Genomic DNA, 20,710 nt, shown 5'->3' on the forward strand with positions numbered 1-20,710 from the left:
TCAACGTTCCCATTTACACAGAAATTCCTTCCAGAAGCGGATCCGGATTTAACACAGTCCCACACATGGAGGACCCATGCAGAACACAAGGCCTAAGAATAAAGCCTGTTAATAAGTGACAATACTGTGTGGTCAAAAAAAATTTTGAGTATTTGAAACACTATCTTTTATTAATAAAGTCAGTGATAACATTTGCTTCATGGTCAGAACTGGCTCTGTGCACCGTCACTGGGAAAGCGCCACTCAAGTGGGACTTACGAGTCGATGTGGCGGCCACCGTGCAAAGGAGAACCTCCTTGCTCCTAGCTGGTCCTTGTGGAGCAGGAGGGGTGCGGTCGGGGTCCGAAGGCGGTTCTCAAAGCTCCCCCCGCCCCTTACTGGCAACACTTCCCGCCCTTGAAACAACTCGGTGTTGTGGGATCTGAATCAGATCCTGTCTGCGGTGGACATCAAGCAAGGCCCAAGGAGAAACAGGAAGTGACTCTTAACTTCCCCTTGTCTTCAAGTGGCCTACAGGCAAGCAGCAGGGTAAGGAGAGGGCTCTGCTCGGTGCTCCCACAGCACGAAGCCCCCCACTCAAGGTGGGGGCTCTGAGGGTAGAGGGGAGGACAGTCACTACTGGCCACTAACTCCCTTCACAAACCCCTCAAGGCCACTCAGCTGGGGTCAAATGAGAGCCAGCCCAGTTCTGGTGCTCTTCCCAACTGTCCACGGCCCTGCTGTCTGGTGGGCCCGCCAGGCGCCAGGGCCCCCAAGCCCCTGAGGTCAGCAGGCTGGCCCTGTGGGCTCCACTCACCTCCGCCCACGGCCACATCCTCCCCCCCAGCAGGAGCCATCCGCAAGGCAGGGCAAGATCTCCTCCAGAGGACCACGTTTTCTTCTTTAAAAGCCACACTTAGGCAGCCCGAGGGGTTAAGGTTTGCAGCTATTTTATTTACAAGTATACATTTAACACAATGAAATAAACACTGATATATCGAAGCCTAGTTAATAGTAGTGTAACAATATGTATCATTTTGATGATTACATTATTTTAAACAACAAACTACACTGAAAAATTAATGCCGATAAAATTCTTGGTCATAATATTATTAAGAAATACAATATATAAATTGAAAATATGATTGCTTAAAATTTGAAAATGGAAGTGAACTCATTTGGACAGAGTCAGAGTTTAACATAATCTGAAAGGGGGGTGGGGCAGGAAAAAGCTCTGACCCAAATGAAATCTTTCAGGTTAACAGAAGGAAAAAGAAGCTGAGTTTATCTGAAAGGATAATGGGCAGTCTGCTTCTTCGGGCAGGATCGACTCCCAGTGTCCTCCAGTTCCGGGCAGGATTACATCACCGAGCAGGAAGACTTTCCTTGTGAAGCGGCCCCATCAATTTTTTCTGCCTCCAAAATTATCCTTCTAAAAACATCAACAGCCGTCTGAAAATCAGAGAGAAAACTAGACCGCATTAGTTTTAAAGTGGAACCCTGATGAATATTTCTACTGCTGGCAGGACTCAAACAGGCCCACCACCCACAATCCCCCCTGCAGGTGGAGGTGCAGACGCCCCCAATCTGCAGGAGCCCCGGACTCCCTCCCTGCCTCACCTCCACCCCCCCCCACCACCTGACTTGAGAACTAACCTCACATCATGCTTCTGACCCGTTTTCACCAGTCACCACGGGCACCCAAGGAGTCCTCCCCCCTCCCCCTGCTACGGTGCCTCTGGAGCTTCAGGGTCCAGTGCGAGCACCCCCTCACCTGTCGGCTCTCATTCCCATCAGAACGCTGTCTCCCTGTAGCCCTTTCCCCGAGGGGGGTGGGGGGGTGGGGTTCTCTCTTCACAGCCCTGAACCACGGGACTGACAGCAGGGCCGGGGCTCTTCCTGCTCCTCACTGACCCCTCCGACCTGTGCCTCCTACTTCCTTGAAACTCTCAGCTTCAACTCTTACACAGCTGGACAGTGATATAAGCCACCTTCGAGCCACATACGAACCCCGAGTTGTCTCCCCTCTTCCCTCTGGAGCAGCGTCACTGTCTCCAACGCTGCTCTCCACCCCATGACCTCCTCTCCTCCAGTGACCGGTCTTTCTCGACCGCAGCCTCTCAGCCCCACGGGCAGCCCCATGAGCCCTTCGTGAGGAGTCACTGGTATTTTAGGGCGGGGAATCCCCTCTTAGGCTGAACACCTGTCCCTGATGATAACCAAAAAACGCCCCTGTTCTCAACAGCCTCGAGGGGCAGCACCTAGATCTTGTCAATACCAATAGCTACCCCTCCCCATCACCCAGTGTCAAGTACCCACCATACCCACCTTCCTTCTCTCCCTCACTCCCTCCTTCCCTCAATACCCCAAACTCTGCAATTCTTAGTCCCACAGGCAACAGCTTCCTTGTCTGAGGACACTTCTCTGTCCCTTAACCACTTCTCGTCCTCACTGTCCTCCCTGGCCAGCATTGACTTCACAGCCCACCCCCACTGTCACTGCCAGCCATCCACCGGCTCGGCACCTGCAGCCACACAGCCAGAGTGGCCCGGCTCACTTTTCCTCTGGGACCTGGACTCCAAAGGGGACCCTTGGCATCACCCAACTGCATTTCCCTGGTCTAGCCACTCCCCAGATGAAGCTTTCATGCCTTGCCTTTCTCCTGGGATTTCTTAAACCTCTCCCCCATTCTCACACTCAGCTGGTAAGTGTGTTTTCCAGCTCGCTGGGAAACTCGCAGCATTCATAAGAGAATTCTACATACTCCATCGTCCACCAAACTGACCACCCCTTGAGTCTGGGCTCATCGGCTCTGGCTCCTTCCCTGCTGCCATGGACAAGGCACCCCTAATTCAGCTAAAGCCGGCCCTAGATCCCACCCCACTTGTCTAATCAAGGTCACTGGCTTCAGCAAGGTTTCCTCCTTTCCCATGATTAGACAAACAAGTTGTTTGTCTCACTGTACAAAAATGCACAGACAAATGTTTGGAAAAACACGTGCCAAACTCTCACCAAGAAAACACAGTGTGCCTGGAATTTGGCTTTCTAGATAAATCTCAGAATCCTCCTTGATTCTCTGTGTGATGTGACTCGGCCCAAGTATTCTCTTTCATCTCATTGCTAAAATATAGCTGCAGGCCTCCACAAGAAATAAGCCCGAGCTGCAAGCACATCCTACAGTTCAGTAATAGCCCGAGTGTAGGATTCTCACGACCTTGACCATTTTTACTACCGAGCACACAGTTAACAAAGTCCACCGAATAATACAAATGACAAGCTATACTTGAAAAATTACCAATGAAACATCTGAGCAGTTCACACAGACTGGTCCCTGATCACACGCCCACTGGTGTGTGGTGTGTGTGCACGCGTCTTTACTACACAAGTTCTCTCCCTACCCGATACGAACAGCGGCAAGCATTCTAGCATGTACGTGGGTTAGAATCACTTACACCTCTAACGTAAGGGAGCAGAATTACTTGGTTTCTCCCCTGTAGGCGGGGAGAGACTCGCCAGGCTTGGGGTCTCCTGATTCCCTTCAGCACATCCCAAGACCACGTGGGCAGGAGTACGAGCGTGTGACAGAGAGCGGGGACATCTCTAGACACACATCTGAGATGGCTGCCCAGGCCGTTGGTGTCCCAAGAACTTCGTGTCACTGCTGTATTTACCTGATTTGGGTACAACTGAAGGATTCATTTCCTGTCTAACGAGGAGCCTGCTGGACTGAGGGCAGCGCGAGAGCAGAACAGACGACGACGAGTGCGTCCCCTCATCTTTGAGCTTCTCTGGCTTGAGCCGTGTGAGGCGGCCACACAGGACCCTTGCCTTCCTCGGCATGCTTAGCTGATATCAGATCAATTTGCTAAATATATCAAAACCGAGAAGAATCACAGAAGCTGGAGTCCTTTCTCTTTAGCTCTGAGCCCTCAGCCTGACTCGTGTTTTCCCTGTGTCTTGGAAAGCACCACGCTACCTTCTAAAGGAAGCACCGAGACAGAGAACAAATCGACCGAGAGCCACATCACAACCGGAAGCCGCAGTGAAGTACGGCGTACAGCAGGCAGCAGAGGCCTGCACCCCGAAACCCCGCACTAGCGTACGCAGCTCCAACAGACCATCACAGGTCATTGTCAGAAGGATCCACTAACCCGAGCGGTGGGCCTTCCGGGGCAATGCCCCCTAATCACACTGGGGGAGGGCCCACAAGCTACCGACGCATCCGGGGCTGCCAGTGGGAATGCCCGTAGCTGCCAGACACACACGCAACAGTGGTGCGTGCTGCGCAGGGGTCACCCGAACAGTGACACAACCCTGTGGCTGCCACCTAGGTAAGGACCGTGTCGGACGGAATGACTGCGTCAGGACCCCCAGACCTTCGCCAGAGAGAAAGAGTGAAGGTAGCAAACAGAACCAAGACAGCTGGGGCCATTCAACAGCACTCCTCCACCTTGAATGACATTTTTAAAATGAGGTGTAAGTGACACATAACACTGTGTGAGTTTGCAGCGTAGGACATAATGATTTATATATACTGGGAAGTGAGCCCCACAGCAAATCCAGTTCACATCCACTGCCACAAGGTTACAATTCTTTTTTTCTTGTGGTGAGAACTTTTACCATCTACTCTCTCAACAACCTTCAAATACAAACAAAAACAACACGGTATTGTTAACTGTCGTCACCATGCTGTATAGTACGTCCCAGGCTTAAGGATCCGCCTTCTAAGTGGAAGTTCTTATCTTCTAACCATTTTCAAATCTTTCTTATGCAAAATTTCAAGCATACAGAAAAAAGGAGAGAACTGTACAATAATCACCTCGCCCCACTACCTCGAGTCAACAAATGTTAATGTCTTTGCTGTATTTGCTTGCCCTCTCTCGGTCCGTCCACCCCATTTGAAAGTAAGTTGCAGATATTATGAAACTTGACCCCTAAATACTTTGGTTTGCAGCATTTCCTAAGAATATGGATATTCTTTTCATAATTCTTATACCATCATTGCATCTACGGAAATTAACATTATTTCCCTAATATACACAGAACATAATAAAATCTTTCCAGTGGACCAAAAATGTTTTTTATATGGTTTTTAGAAGCAGATTCCAATCAAGGTTAACACACAGACTCTGTAATCCAGACAGCCTGTATCCCTCCCCAAGAACGCTTTACTCTATGATGCTTCGGTCATGCACGAGGCCTTCTCTTCCCATCCGCCGGAAGCATGGTGTAGAGGAGAGAGGACCAAATTGGGGTTAGATTTAAACTTTAGTCTTAGTTCTTACGCCATTTAAATAGAGTGATCTTACAAAACTCATTGACCTCTCACATTCACTTCCAAAATGAGATAGTGCAACTAAATGATCCTAAGGACAGATTAGACACCCAATAAATGTTTGATTTAATTCCATTAGGAAATGAAGGTATCTCTTACTATCTCAACTCTTGGCATCTGAATTCTCACTGTCTGCACTCAGGAGCTGAGCAGAGTCACACGAATCCCTTGTTACCTGGCACTTGGGAACCGATCACACGGATTTAATCTCCCTCATTAGCTGAACCCAGGGACAAAGGGATTTGACTGTCAAGGGGATCTAAGTATCTACCAGATAGGTGTCCTGACAGAGTCCACCGTGCTGGACATTATGGAGAATACAAAGGTAAATGACACGTCTTGGATTTTGGAATGAATGAAGGGGGATAAGAGAAAAGAACCTTGAGGGCTAGGGGAAAAGTGGCAGAGGTGACCTACAGCGTGCCAGCCATCCTTACCCAGGATGCGCCAGTCACCCTTACTGAATAGTTTCCTCACAGACGGGAACACCAACTACTCTTCTTTGAGGATCAAACAAGAGAACAAGCTGAAAAGACTTTAAAAGGCTGTAAAGCACTGTATGGATGTAAGTGGTGAATTCGAGAAAGGACAGCTGAGGTCCGAGCAGAGCATGAGGGTGCATTCGGCTAGTGTCCCCCGTGGGGAAGGTGGTGGGCACGCTCTGTCGTGCCTGAGGAGGACTGAGAAGGACGGGGACACAGGAACTGGAAAAGCACCGACCCCGCCCTGCCCTCCTTATCCCTAAGGGCTCCGAGTCTGTTCTCTAGACAACGGGCAACCCACTGACAGTTCTTCTTCTTTTTTTTTTTTTTTTAAAGATTTTATTATTTATTCGACAGAGATAGAAACAGCCAGCGAGAGAGGGCACACAAGCAGGGGGAGTGGGAGAGGAAGAAGCAGGGAGAGGGAGAGGAAGAAGCAGGCTCGCAGCGGAGGAGCCTGATGTGGGGCTCGATCCCNCCATAACGCCGGGATCACGCCCTGAGCCGAAGGCAGACGCTTAACCGCTGTGCCACCCAGGCGCCCCGACAGTTCTTCTAGCACAGGGTGACACCACCTGACGGCCGCTTTCGAAGGTTAGCAGCTGTGGAGAAACACTGGAGGGAAAATGGAGGCAGGAGGTGCTGGGTGCTGCGGGGCTACAGTAAGGCCTTGGGAGCAGAAGGTAAGAGAGGCTGCGTGAAGCCTCCACAGATAAAACCGACAGCCTTCCTAGGATGTGCCTTCAATGGAACATCTGCCGGGCTGAGCTGGGAACAGGGGCCTGTAAAATGGTTCTTAATAGTTTCTACGTGAGAAACAATACATCCATCGCCCTCTGTTTCATCCTACAGAGAAAGGGGATTGGTGTGGGCACAAAATCACTGCCAACGTGATTTAGGATCATTCTCGTTTCTTTTCTATGTCTGGACTTATTTCTGTACCAGCGTTTAATATAAAACAAAAATGATAACGTACGTTCACAAAGTAGTCTTTCCTTTACTCTTAACTTCTGTTTATCCTACAGATATCCTAGGTCCCCTCGTAAGCAGAATCCTGAGAGAAACCCAAGGCCGATGTGAAAGTGGGCGAAGGAAGGACACAGGTGCAACAGGAGTGGCAGGGTGGGCAGGGCACTGCTGACTAAGGGGACACAGGCAGGGGACACAGGCCTGGGACTGACGGCTGCAGCACGAAAGGAGTTCTACAAAATAGGTACCTGATTTTCTTTAGCAGAAGATTCCAAAAAAGCTGCGTTCCAAGACTCTGCTAACGCTTTCCCTTCTTCATAACTGATCACCCTATGGGAAAAAGAAAATCCTAATTAACAAGCTGCACTCTTTATTTAGAAAACATCTAGAATTATTAGTGAACAGGCTCCACTTTTATCAACTGTTTTCCTTGTCACACAGAAGAATGCTCTCTGCTCAGTCTTACCATCCAGTGTGTGCCACAGGGGAGCGTTTTAAGGATGCCTGAGTTGGGGAACGGGACAGACGTGGCCTTACGGGGTTACCCATGTTCCAGCAAGCCCTTGCGGTTCAGAGAACACGACTGTGTTTTCCAGTACTCCAGTATCCCAGACACGGACTGTTTCACGGTGAACTGGGCTGTGAGCGCCCGAGGATGGGGCAGCTGTGAAGGGGCCCCCAGCTCAACTCCGCTGCACGCAGGCCGCAGGTACCCAGCCGGCGAGCCTCGTCTCCAGACCAGCTCCGCAGCAGTGGGGGCCTTGCCCCTGGTTCGCTGATCGAACCCTGACTGCAGTAACTCAGAAACTAGGTGCTGAACGAACGAGTGCTTCCGTGGTCTCTTAAGAGTCCACTTGGCACAAATGGTGGAAGAACCCAAAGCCAATTTTCTACCATGTTTGCTCCCTCTTTTTTAGAGAAAACATTGGTCAGGACGGGTGAGATTTTATACTGGTCTTGCTCCTGCCTGGGTACACCCACTGCCATATTTCGGAACACAGGCAGGCTACAATTCAGAACAGTATCAGCACAGGAACAGGAATTACAAAAGGTACTTCAGTGCGTACGTCATCTCGGACTCGATTTTAATAAATCAGTAATTACTCAGAAGTTACATACCTTTCCATATGGAGGTCTTTCTTATTCCCAACCAACATAATAGGTATTCTAGTCACGTGAGACAAAAAAGCCAAAGGAAACTAGTCAGTGCCAGATCTTATTGTTCAGAAGACAGAACTATAACGAGTGTATTTCACAAAAGAGAGAAACTGTTACTACTTACTGCACTTTCCCCACCATATCCAACAATTTGCCATGAATAACTTTAATCACTTCAAAACTGTAAAACAGAAGCATGAAATCAGACGTCCATCTTATGTGCTGGCATTTTTAAATGTTTCTTATATAATGTTTATCGTGGGAAAAATATGTCACCGACTCACCATTTTAATATAAAATAACCTGAACATAAGGAATTCCTTAATTCTTTCCTATATGTATCTGACACCAAGCAACCCTTACTGAGAATATTCAAAATGAAATAGGTGAGATATTTAAATGGGAAAGTCTAACACTTGGCTGACAAATCACATAAACACAAATTTTAATCTCTGACGAGACATTTGCAGGATGTTCTTTAGCTAGAGGGCCCTAGCAGTCAGCCCGTGTTCCCCACTAATATGGTGAAAACACACAAAAAGTAAATCAATTTATGGAGTTCCCACTTCCATTAGCAGAAGAGCTCAGATCATGTGCAATCACTATTTCTCTAGGCAGCTGGAGTGAGGAAATACAGAGCTTTTATTCTATCCGTGTAAGAAAACATCTACTGGGATATTTTTTTCCCTTAACCACCTGTTTGCTCCACGAGACAATCACTGAAAAACATTTAGCCTGGTAAGTCTGATGTTACTATAACCAATTCCATCATGATCTATGCTGACAAATGCTATCTATGCAGAGCAAACAAACTCAAGCAAGCAGCAGGAGTGAGTCCTACCTTTTGATTGATGTAACAGAATACACAAGAATATAACCATTAATATCTATGGAGTATGTCTGAGGAAAGATGGAGTATTCATCCTGTGGGAGAAAAAATAATTCCATTTGAGTAGAAGTCTTCATGCAGCATAACAAGCAACCTGTACCCAAAGTTTTTCACACATGACTTGGTCAAAGAAATCAAAGGAAACAAAAAGTAGATTACAATATTCTTCTAGAAACAGAGCCCAAACACTCAGGACTTATTTAAGACAGGTCTGGGGCTGATACTTGCTTTAAGCCAACATTCGAAAAATGAGTCTGGCTATTCTAAGACTTTTGGGGAGAAGGCTAATAACACTTCTGCAATTCCTGGGGAAAGAGGACAGAAGAAATGACAAGACAAAAGGTCCTGTGATCCTACAGGAGGAAAAAAGCACGAACAGTTCTTTTATGGAGAAAAAGTCCAAAACCTTAGATCTCACAGGAAATTCATGAGTGCTTCTGGTTTGTTCCATAAATCTGTATTTTCCTATCTAAAACTGTTATGTCTCCACTAAACCTATTCTCTGCGTGTGAGTCACAATGGCCCCAGTGCCAGTCTATTGGTCGTTAGTGGCTTGTCCCCAGCACTTGAGAGGGCAAGGAGAGAGGAGAAAATCAAAACGCCGGATCTTGTGTACCCAGACTTCTGAGGATCAAATGAGTTATTTATTGAGCAAGACTACAAATTAAAAACAAAAAGGTACACATTACGAAACAATGTATCAGTACCCAGTTTCATAAAGCAGCTTTAGGAAACTCAAAACTTGGCTTTAGGGGCGCCTGGGTGGCACAGCGGTTGAGCGTCTGCCTTCGGCTCAGGGCGTGATCCCGGCATTATGGGATCGAGCCCCACATCAGGCTCCTTCGCTATGAGCCTGCTTCTTCCTCTCCCACTCCCCCTGCTTGTGCTCCCTCTCTCGCTGGCTGTCTCTATCTCTGTCGAATAAATAAATAAAATCTTTAAAAAAAAAAAAACAAAAAAAACACCTCGGCTTTAGTATTATTAAAGCATACTAAAGGTCTACTTAAGTGCGGTTTGCCTTAGTACACAACATTTCATTCTCTGTTGAAATGTAATTATCAACATGCCACATATCTCAAGCACTATTATAGAAAATCAGGCCAAACCATCATTATACCAAGTAACTGTCTCTGTTAACTTTGCAATTCCACAGTGTGGTTACAACTAATGTTCATGATGGCCCTGAATTACTGCCCCAAATTATTACTATTTACCATAATAACAAAGTATCTTTAAAAAATAAAAATCAAAGGAAAATTAAGTTTTACTATCAGCTCTTTGGTATCATCAATAGTAATCATTCATCAAAAGACAGCATTTCTACATCTCAGGGCTTACCGCATACGCAAAATAAAACCTCTGTTTTCATTATCAGTTTCATATTAGTTTCATTAAATTGAGTTCATTTTAGTGTTAAATTTTGAGAATTCATTTTTGTTAATGGAATGACAGGTCTTTCCACCCAGATTAAAAACAAATTCCAAATGATTTTAGTCACTTGCTGAGCTACAGTAGATCCAGAGTTCAAATCACTTTCTCCCTGAAGAGAAGATGTGGAAATAAAATAAATGAGTCATCATATTTCAGAGGCGTGGTGCAAACCACCACCAGTTAGTATCCTGGGGGGAAGCACGTCAGCTGTAACAGCAAACAAAAAGGACAAAATTCTAGGAATAAACTTAAGTGTACGATCCATCTGAAGAAAATCGTAAAATACCCCCAAGACAACAAAGATGTAAGTAAATGGAACAGCGTGCCATGGTCCTTGGCAAGAATGTGTAGGTCATCAAGGTACCCACTGATCGATCCTAAATTAACATTTCTAAATGTAACAGAATCCTGATAAAAAGTGTATTTTTTCTGAGAAACAGCAATAGTAGAAGGAGCTGGGTGAAATCACAAAAATACTTATTTAATTAAAATAAATACCTACTATTTCATAAATGAAGTGGACTGAAAAATCTATGAAGACCCAGACAGACGGGAATTAGGTAAATGCTAATATTGGCAGTTCTGCTCAGTAAGGGTAAAAAGTAACCCTCAACAAAGCCGTATAGGGAACAAAAGCAGAAGCATCTGGGGGATAAATGAATGGCTACACTGGATCTCTAACTCACACTTGAGCAAAAATATATTGTAGAGGATTTAAAGATTAAAAATGGAAACCATATGCATAGTAGATGGAAGAATTTTTTAAGAACAGTATCAGTCGATGGGACGCCTGGGTGGCTCAGTCGGTTCTGCCTTCGGCTCAGGTCACGATCCCGGGGTCCTGGGATAGAGCCCCATGTAGGGCTCCCTGCTCAGCAGGGAGTCTGCTTCTCCCTCTCCCCCTCCCCTCTAGTGCTTTCTCTTTCTTTCTCAAAAAAAAAAAAAAAAAAGGAATAGTATGAGTTGAAAAGAGATTAATAAATTCAACTATATGAAAATAAGAAAGTTCTTCACATGACTTAAAACCTTTCAAACAAAAACCATAGACAGAAAACAACCCAAAACCTTGTGGCTCACATCACATAAAATGCTAACTTTCTGTACATTATTAAAGGGTCTCTCAAACCAATAAGCAGAGATGGTCCACCCAAGAGAAAAAGGACAAAGTACACGAACAGGATAACTCCCAGAGAAGGAAATACAAATGCCCTCAAACAGGAAAATATGCTCAAACTCCTTCATAAGAAGAAAAATACTTATTAACTGGGATACCCTTCTTCACCTAGCAGCCTGGCAGATAACAAGAGATCTGGTAAACACCGTGCCGATGAGCAAGCAGGCCGACAGGCCCTCGCTCCTTGCCAGTGAGAAGGTAACTGCAGGCCGAGGATGCGGCAGTCCTGTTGCCAGAACGTGCTCTTAACCACCCACACGTGCGCGGTCGAAAATGACACAAGACGCTGATCGCTGGTGTCACTGCTGGTGCTGGCACGACTGGAAACCACCTACGCGCTGATTAATTGCCAAAGCACGCTATATCCAAATGACAACGTATTATGCAGCCATGGGGAGGAAAACTGGGGCCGTATGTATGGCTATGGGACCACCTCCAAGATGGAGATACAGAGATACGTTACTTCTTGTGTGAAAAAGAAAAAAAAAACCCAACTCTATTTGTACATTCACGTAGAGAATATCTGGGAAACGTATACTAGAAACTGGTGATGGGGCTGCTCTTGGAGGGGTGGAGCTAATGCCGCCGGAGTGGGAAAGACGGAAGCTTTACTACGTACCATTTCGTGCTATTTTATTTCTGTAATATGTGCATTTAGTACTATTTTTAAAAAACTGAACTTAATACTTGTTTTTTTAAAAAGGGGATTTGACATTATGAACACGACTGCCACTGACTCACTTGTCACTGAGTCTACTTAAATTAGGCCCAAACAAAATCTTTCATGCAAACTAAAAATAATCGACTTGTATTTAACTATGTTCATCGTCATCCCTTGCTGGGCAATGAAACCAGATACGACATAAACTACTAAGTAAATAGGACGTGCCATTATATGTTGCTACAGTTTTACTCCAAAAATGTGTATACCAGTGAACAAATGCGCTCTAGGTGGCGGTGACAGGATCTGTCCTTTACCACATCATTTCCCCCTGCTGCAGGCTGTCTCAGCCCCAGCCCAGCAGAATCCAATTTTAAAAACAGCTCTTGGAGCAGCTGTAAATGTGACACCTCATCCAGCTGCTACTGAATGAGGTGTACGTGGCTCTCCAGGACCACAGCATGAGGAAATGCGTGTGTCACATAATCACGGATCACAAATATGAACGTAACCTTCTATTCCATAGTCTCCTAATTGAATGTAGCCCTGAAGAAAACTACTAGCTGCAATGAGAACAAATTATTCAAGGCAGCTAAATTTGGAAATATTCTGTGCAAAAATTCTCTAACTATTCTTATCTGGCAGTAAGAGAACTCACAGGAGCAAGAAAAGCAGAGCCAGTCACTGACCTTGCCCTCGCCATCCCTCACACCATACACTCACCCCCCGAGATCTCGGCTTCTTCGGGGCGGGGCATCCTTTATTACTCTATCATTAAAACAGTTAAAGGCACGTGATGCTCCACTGTACATTTATGCTTTAGAGCAAAACAGAACCCTAGAGGAACACATCTCTATTTTGATAAGGAGTCAACATAAAGGAATTTTCTCTCCAGAAAAATGTTTTCAAGGACAGCTCTACTCCAAGTATAAGCGACACCCGCACTATTCCATTCAGTGTCTTGTTAACATCAACATCAAGCTGCCATGCTAGGCACTGCTCTGGTCTTAGGAGCATCAAAGATCTAGAAATATGGACCAAATCCTCGTGAAGCTCGCACATCCACTCTAAACCATGCAACAGTCCCGTAAAGGCAGGCACTACATCGCCAGTTTGCAGAGCAAGAATCTGAGGCACAGAAAGGTTCATAACTTTCTCAAGGTCACCCGGTTGGTACAAAAAAAAAAAGCCAGGATTCAAGTGCCGGCAGCGTGACTGCAGAGCCCATGTTCCAACAACCCTGAAATACTGGTTCTTCTTCTGGCCTACTACAAAATTATTTCTCCAGTAACATGACATGAAAGTGATGTGCCAATTTACATCCTCATTCCCACTTTCCAGAAGCTTAATGAAAATTCAAAACGAAGATGCAAAAAGCAAACCAAGATCTGGATAATGTCAGAGGCCCTCTATGAATGACGTGGCTGTGCTTCTTTGCCCATGGCACTATCAGTTAGCACCCTCTGTCCCAGCATAATTATTACCAGGGCTCCCTTCACTCTTAAAAGTGTCCTGTTCTAGGCAATGAATTACAGTCACTTTAACCATAAAAGATACAAACTCTCAGAATCCAATACAATGTCTTATCCCAGAGGATCTTCTATGGTAACTTCTAAAATAAGCTGCGTCCTCCACATCCTCACTCCCCTATGGAGACTTCTACTGCTCCCCCTTGTTCCTTTAAGCTCCAAACCCCCTTTCTGTCACTGGACAGGTACCCTGCAGAGTAAAAGCCTAGGAGGGCTCTGCTCTAAGGCAGCCGTCATGAGGCCTGATGACAGAAGCCCATTATACCCACCACCAGGGGGCGTGTGTAGGGTGAACGGGGGAGTGTGGTAGATCTCTGTGATACACACATCCCATTTATTTACTTTGAAGCTTCCAGAATTGAAACTCCAGGGTTTCTTCAGTGCTCAAACCACTCAATACAGGTGCTCAAACCACTCAAGATAGCTATTTTCTTGCTCCACTAGGAGGCTACACTCTGCTTCTATGTTCACTTCAAAACATAAAGCAGAGGGAGTTCATTCCAAACCCACAAGACAGGCCAAACCATTCTCGGTCTATCTCCATCTCCCCAGGTTCCAGAAGGAAAGCCTCCATCTAACATGGCAGACCAGATTACACTACACACACCCTCCTGCTAGTCTGATCCTTTGTTGACTGTAAGAGCAAGGAAGGACTCAGAGACCAACATCCTCACACTCCAGCAACTGTTTTAACAGATTCAGCCTAAAAAAATGGTTTCTAGTAAAGGCTGGACGGGTGTCATGGGAATGGGGAAGTTCAGCTGTCAGGGTTAAGGGGTTTCTTTGTACCCTTCAAGTTCTCTCAATGTCTTTCACCCACTGCTTCTAGTCAATTCCCTGGTCTTCCATTCCTCAAATCCCTACTACATTAAACCGTGAATATGGTGTTGGATTTTTTTTTTTTTTTTGGGTTACTTAATCTTTGGCAATTACCTACTGTCTACAAATCAAATCAACACTCCCTAATCTAGTAATCATATGACTCATCTATAAACCAGCTCCTTTCGCATGCCTTTCCCCTGGAAAAGACTTACTTTGTCTTCATGTGGCATACGTATTGGAAAGGAAGAAAAAGCAGTAATATGATTCTGATATAGAACGCAAGTTTAGAAAAACAGAAATACACTATCCTGTGAGAAATACAAACCTTCCCAATGTTACGAGTATATTTCACACCATTCTAAAGCAGAAGAGCAAGTCAATGATTTGGAAAAACTGCCGTAAGTGTCTCTTAGTAGACAGCCTATTAGTATTCAGCCACACACGAACCCTGAAGGGTTTCCTCGGCATTGCTGCTGTGTTGAAGCATCGGCGGCAGGGCCAGGACCGTCAGACAGAAGGACAGAGAGGAGATTCCGAGACACTGGAGAGACTTACTTGCCCAGCTGTGTCGACAAGTTGAAGATGATATTCTTGTCCATTGACTGTGATCAATTTTGTGAAAGCTACAGGGGAAAAAGGAATTAAATATTAGTTCAATGGAACAGATCAGCCCACGTTTACAGATTCTTCCCCCACTTCCACTTCTAACTAAGAAATACTGGCTGACTGATGAAAATCAAGGTTCAGCAGGCCTTAAACCTTTTTCAAAGGAACTGAAATTAGGCAATAATTCACATCCTGTAAAAGTCACTTGAGTGCCTATCTGTGGCTACGCCTTCCTCTTGTGAAAAAGTGAAACACGTGACATCAAGTTTGAGGTCGAGAATGAACCCAAAGCACAAAACTTTTCATTAATTTATAGGAAGTCTGATGTCAGAGCACAAGAGCTAAAATTAACTGCAGTATTAAGAACTTTCAGTACATAAAAAAATTAATAATTTTATTGACAGATAAAACAGCAATGGAACAGGTGTTCTGCATGAAGCCATCATTCCTGCTTAGCTTAAGGATCCAAGCAATTTTGTGACAACTTCTTTTCCCTACCACGAGGGAAAAAACCAGACTCAAATAACTTCCGGAAAAGTCAATTCAGAATTCTGAGGAGACAGACTTCAAATAAATGTAGACAAAAGAGGAAAGAACTATTAATAGTAACAGAATATTAAAGCGTAACCATCTGGAACTCTGACAACGAAAGGGAACTGATGTCTTTTGCATCCCTGGTCCCAGCCATTTGTCTCAGACATGTGAGTCCTCCAATCTCCTGGCTGCCCATTTGACTTGACTAGAACCGGGTAGCAGAATCTATCCCTTGCACGGCTGGGAGAGGACCCACTGTTGCCCACTGTCTCCCACAGCCAAAAGGGAAAGCAGAAACAGACCCAGGAATATCACAAGAGAAAACTTTTTTTTAAAAAAGATTTTATTTATTTATTTATTTGACAGAGAGAGAGACAGCCAGCGAGAGAGGGAACACAAGCAGGGGGAGTGGGAGAGGAAGCAGGCTTCAGCAGAGGAGCCTGATGTGGGCTCGATCCCAGAACACGGGGATCATGCCCTGAGCCAAAGGCAGACGCTTAACGACCGAGCCACCCAGGCACCCCAAGAGAAAACTTTTAAGTGACAAGGGGGATAGAGAGGAGATCTTATCTGAATGCTGAGGTCCACAGGGAGAGAAAGGGAAGCTCATGCTAGCATCGTAGCCTCCTACTGCAAGCAGGGGTGCGGGAAGCAGGTGGGCAAAAACCACGGACCACGCCACCCAAGCAGACTGCCACACTTTTTCTCACTCTTGTGCCCTTGATGGAGACGACCACTTTAGGGAATAATTAAATCAGATGAAAACCAAATCCAAGTATTTCAAGATAGGAAGTACCCAATATAATCTGTTTCGTTAATTCTAAGAAAAAATTCTTATTGTATTTTTTTTCACATTTGCAGCCTCTCTGAACTTGGGATGCATCTTGCATCGACTGCGTTTTCGATCACTGTCAGCCAGGGGGCAGTCATGATATTCCCGTGCAAACACCTGCCCCTGACACCTTAGTCAGGTAGGCTCAAAATGTGCCTTTTAAACTTGGTGAAAATTATGGAAGCAACAGCGGTGAACAATAAAACAAGTAACCTCCAATTAGAACAAAGTAATTGCGGTTATGAAGTAGAACGTAATTACTATGAAAACATGATTCATTCATGCAAGAGCTGTTTCTTGAGTACCTATTATCCCCAGGAGCACTGTTCTGGGTGCTCTCGAAATACTGCAGCTGACCTCAGTGAGCTTCCAGCCCCGGGGAAGGCAGGCAGACCCAGACACTCTCAGGCATCTCCTCTGGGAGAGGAGCGTCCAGGGCGAGGTCAAATAGCGAGTGACAAAAGCGACCAGTGAGGAAAAGAAGGTTGGCGCAGCAGGGGCTGAGAGAGTGGTGGGCAGGTAACCAGGCTGGGGAGGAGGCAGAAGACCATACAGGAGATGATGGTAAGGACTTCAGAGTTTTATTCTATGTGATGGGAAACTAGGGTTTTGGGTAGGGGAGTAACCTGGTCTGATTTATATTTTAAAGAGATCACTCTAGCTATGCTGTGAATAACAGAAACGGGCAAGAGTGCACAGAGGCCACTGGCGGAAGCCCATCATACAGTGCCTATACAGACTCAGGACCTGAAGACGACAACGGGGGGTCTGGATCAGCGGGGCAGAGAGGGCAGAAAAGGTGTAGTTCAAGGGTAGAGCCCCAAAGGATCTCTGACTGGCTGGAAGTAGGGTGTGGACTTGGAGAGGCAGGACAACTCAAGGGTTTTTGGCCTGAGCAAGGAGATGCCTGATAAGCCTTACCAACTCAGGAAAGCCTGGGGGCGGAGCACTGGGGATGGGCGGAGACAGGAACGAAGCAGCCTACACCGATGGGGAAGTGAGGGCCGCTAAACAAAAAAGCTCAGAGTTCAGGGCAGAGGGTGGGGCTGGGGCTACTGCGAGAAGAGCAGATTCGCGGAGAGGGGCAGGTCCCTGGTGACCAAGCACAGAGAAAGCCTGAACCCAACGTCGGAGCCCAAGGGCGCCCTATGCTGCCAGGTACACAAGATGAAGAATCAGCCAAGGAGACCGGAGAAATACTGGCCATGAGCTTAGAGTAAAAAGGGAGGACATGTAATTGTACATAAGATATAAGAAATAAAATTATTAAACAATGTTTTCGTATATTCTTGCCCATAAAAAGGATGTAAATCCTCCAACGCACAGCAGCAAAATGAAATCGAGGCCCTTCCATCTGTCATGGAAAACTGCCTATTCTTATTACTATAGAAAAAAAGGAAGTGTAATAAGAGATCTGTCAGTTCCATAAACTAGGAATCAATTCTTCTGTGTACTCTATGTGCAACCTCCTGTAGCAGCGGAAAGCTGGCTTTCTCCTTGTCTCACTTTCCTCGAACCCCCTCTCCCTTCTCCTCCCTTTTTCAATCACTAGAGAAATTAATCCAATTTCCAACCAAAAATCCTGAAATTGCCCTAAGCAGACTTAATAGCTACTTACTGGTAAAGCCTACTTAAATAAGCAAGGTAATAGATTTCTAAAATTTGGAATGCATAAAGTAAGATTTATGTTACTAAAGTATTGAGGACTCCTAATTCATATCCTACTGAGAAGCCCACCCACCATGCAATGCTTGATGTTGCAAAGCTCCTAATTAGAATTTTCCAATTTTCTGAGGTTTATTAGTGCATCAACAGTACCACCTTGAGATGGCAGAAGTTATAAATTGTTATTCCTCCTTAATGTATAAACTACTGCTACTAAATTCACCACAGCAAATTGGTTTGTATTGAGCTGTTAGATTAACGATACGATAGGTAATAAAGCACATTTGCATAGGTAGTATTTTTGGTATAAAAATTCCCCCAACTAGAAAACACATGGTTTTATTGATGTTATTCTCCAATATCCATTTTAAGAGATGACACAGTCCCAGAATTTTTGCTTTTGTGGTGATGCTTTCATAGAGATGTGTCACCACCGAATGTTGGCTATGAACCACTTGTTCTAGGTTATAAAGTTAAGTATAAAATAATTACCAGGTTATTTCCAGATTTACAGAGTGCGGAGCTTTTTAAAACCTTAAACCATCTATAAATTTGTTAGCAACAGGCTTATGGTAACTGTTCCATTTCTCATTCCCTGTTATCATTGAACAGTGTTTCTGACCAAACAGCAGAGGACAGGGTGGAGGAAGGGTTTCTGCCTGGGTTAAATGGTCAGAAGCATGGTAAACAGAAACTGACGTCTGCATACGCCTCATGAACTTTTAAGCGATCCATATACCCTGCTATTCATTTTCGCTCCTCCCTAAAGACCTTAATAAATATTCTTAATCAATTTTTGAGATGATAAGTCCTTATTACTGAACACTAAGTATTAGATAGGAAACACTAAAAACACAATTAAAGATGATGTTGACAGCCTTCAAAGTAAGGTCACCTCATTCAATTTCTGCAATAATATCAAGGTAAGAAAGCTGGATGTTCACTGGATCTATTACTTACGTATAAAGAAAATCTATTTATATACAATACCATGACTTTCCCTCCACCTCAATTTTAAGTGGCACAAGGACACACAATTATAGGAACCACTTTTATGAGCAGGGCTTACCTAGAAAACTATATTCTTTTTTTTTTTTTTTAAGATTTTATTTATTTATTTGACAGAGAGACAGCCAGCGAGAGAGGGAACACAGCAGGGTAGTGGGAGAGGAAGAAGCAGGCTCCCAGCTGAGGAGCCCGATGTGGGACTCGATCCTGGAACGCTGGGATCACGCCCTGAGCCGAAGGCAGATGCTTAACGACTGCGCTACCCAGGCGCCCTAGAAAACTATATTCTATTATTCTATGAATAAAAGGCCCAAATGAGCCTTATCTCTTTAAGGACACACAATTCTAAACAGTTACGTACAATAAATATTAAAGGCCATGACCACAATTTTTTTGTGTTCTATTCCAACAGAGAGACAACCAAACTTGTTCAGGTAGCATTCAAATTAATCTGCTCCTCATGCTGACATACTATTCTGAGTGATAGCCAAACAGAACAATACAGGATGTGTATGTAGTCAGGCCTTCTCCTTTCTGGATACTATCAGAGGTTACTTTCAAACCCTGGCCTTCCCACAGTCGGGTTAGTAACCAACAGGCTTCCTTCCTTGCCACCAGCATACTGGGACATGAAGGCTCGGTGCATATTTTAAGTCAGAGGTGGGCAAACTCTTCCTATAAAGGGCCACACAATCTGTTGCAAGTGTTCAACAACTCTGCTTTGTAGAACAAAAGCAGGCATGGATACTACGTGAATGAATGCACATGGCTGCGTTCCAATAAAACTTTATTTATGGACACTGAAATGGCAGTGTCATGTAACTTTCACAGGTCATAAATATTCTTCTGACTTTTTAATTATTAAAAAATATAAAAACCATTCTTTGCACACGCACTGTACGAAAAGACAGTGGGTCTTCCTGGCCTACGGGCCACAGTCTGTGAACCCCCTGTTGCAAGCCTCTTTTGAAGTCTCTCTTGCAAGCTCTGGGCAGATGAGGTCTACAAATCTAGTTGTTGAAGCTTATGAACCTGACTGTTAAGTCGGCTTCATGTCTAATATGCCCATCAGGTTTTGAAGAATCCCTTGTTTAAATGTGTTATGTTCCTGGTAACAAATCCTGGGGTAAGTCCAGGTGTCAAGAATGTGAGACGACTGGTTCTAGGGTCTACTTAGGGTTTTAAGATTGCTTCCAACAAGACCAGCTTCCAACAAACCAGCTTCCCTGGATGAAATGCTTCAGGTTTTCTTCCATGATCCTAGAATCAAGACTCTTCATGATCCTAGAATCCTTCGGGAAGATTTTGAAACCATGGATTGAAAGTGAACATGGTAAAGGTTGTGGCTGGTCCTACCTATACTTTGGTGCTTTTTTCTGCACCTGGCCTGAAATGCCAACAGCCTTTAGAGCCATCTTTGCTTCATGCTGCAACTGCTCTCACCATCCCAGAATCGCTCACTTCTCCACGGCCTTCCTTCCACTCTTCAGGACTGGAAGGGGTTGGGGAGTGTGGGGGTGGGGGAAGGGCTAGCGATTCCATAAGAATAAGGTACAAAAGGATCTGGAGTGTTCTCATCCTTTCTTTTCAAACTTGGAATACTTAAGAAAGGGCTACTGTTGAGAAGGAGGGGAAA

General features: G+C 45.1%; 1 protein-coding gene across 1 annotated transcript in view; it reads right to left on the minus strand.

The window, feature by feature from the left end:
• Positions 1-912: 912 nt before the first annotated feature.
• The window catches only part of RHEB (Ras homolog, mTORC1 binding), a 54,202-nt gene continuing 34,404 nt past the window's right edge, over positions 913-20,710 (minus strand). The window contains exons 5-10 of the mRNA XM_034649555.1: positions 14,985-15,052; positions 8,765-8,847; positions 8,048-8,104; positions 7,885-7,932; positions 7,014-7,095; positions 913-1,431 (exon numbers count right to left, since the gene is read on the minus strand). Coding sequence (XP_034505446.1) covers positions 1,339-1,431; positions 7,014-7,095; positions 7,885-7,932; positions 8,048-8,104; positions 8,765-8,847; positions 14,985-15,052 — 431 coding nt within the window. The 3' untranslated portion in view covers positions 913-1,338. The remainder of the gene's footprint in view (positions 1,432-7,013; positions 7,096-7,884; positions 7,933-8,047; positions 8,105-8,764; positions 8,848-14,984; positions 15,053-20,710) is intronic.

This window comes from Ailuropoda melanoleuca, chromosome 1 (assembly GCF_002007445.2).
Source record: "Ailuropoda melanoleuca isolate Jingjing chromosome 1, ASM200744v2, whole genome shotgun sequence".
NCBI classification, from domain to species: Eukaryota; Metazoa; Chordata; class Mammalia; order Carnivora; family Ursidae; genus Ailuropoda; species Ailuropoda melanoleuca.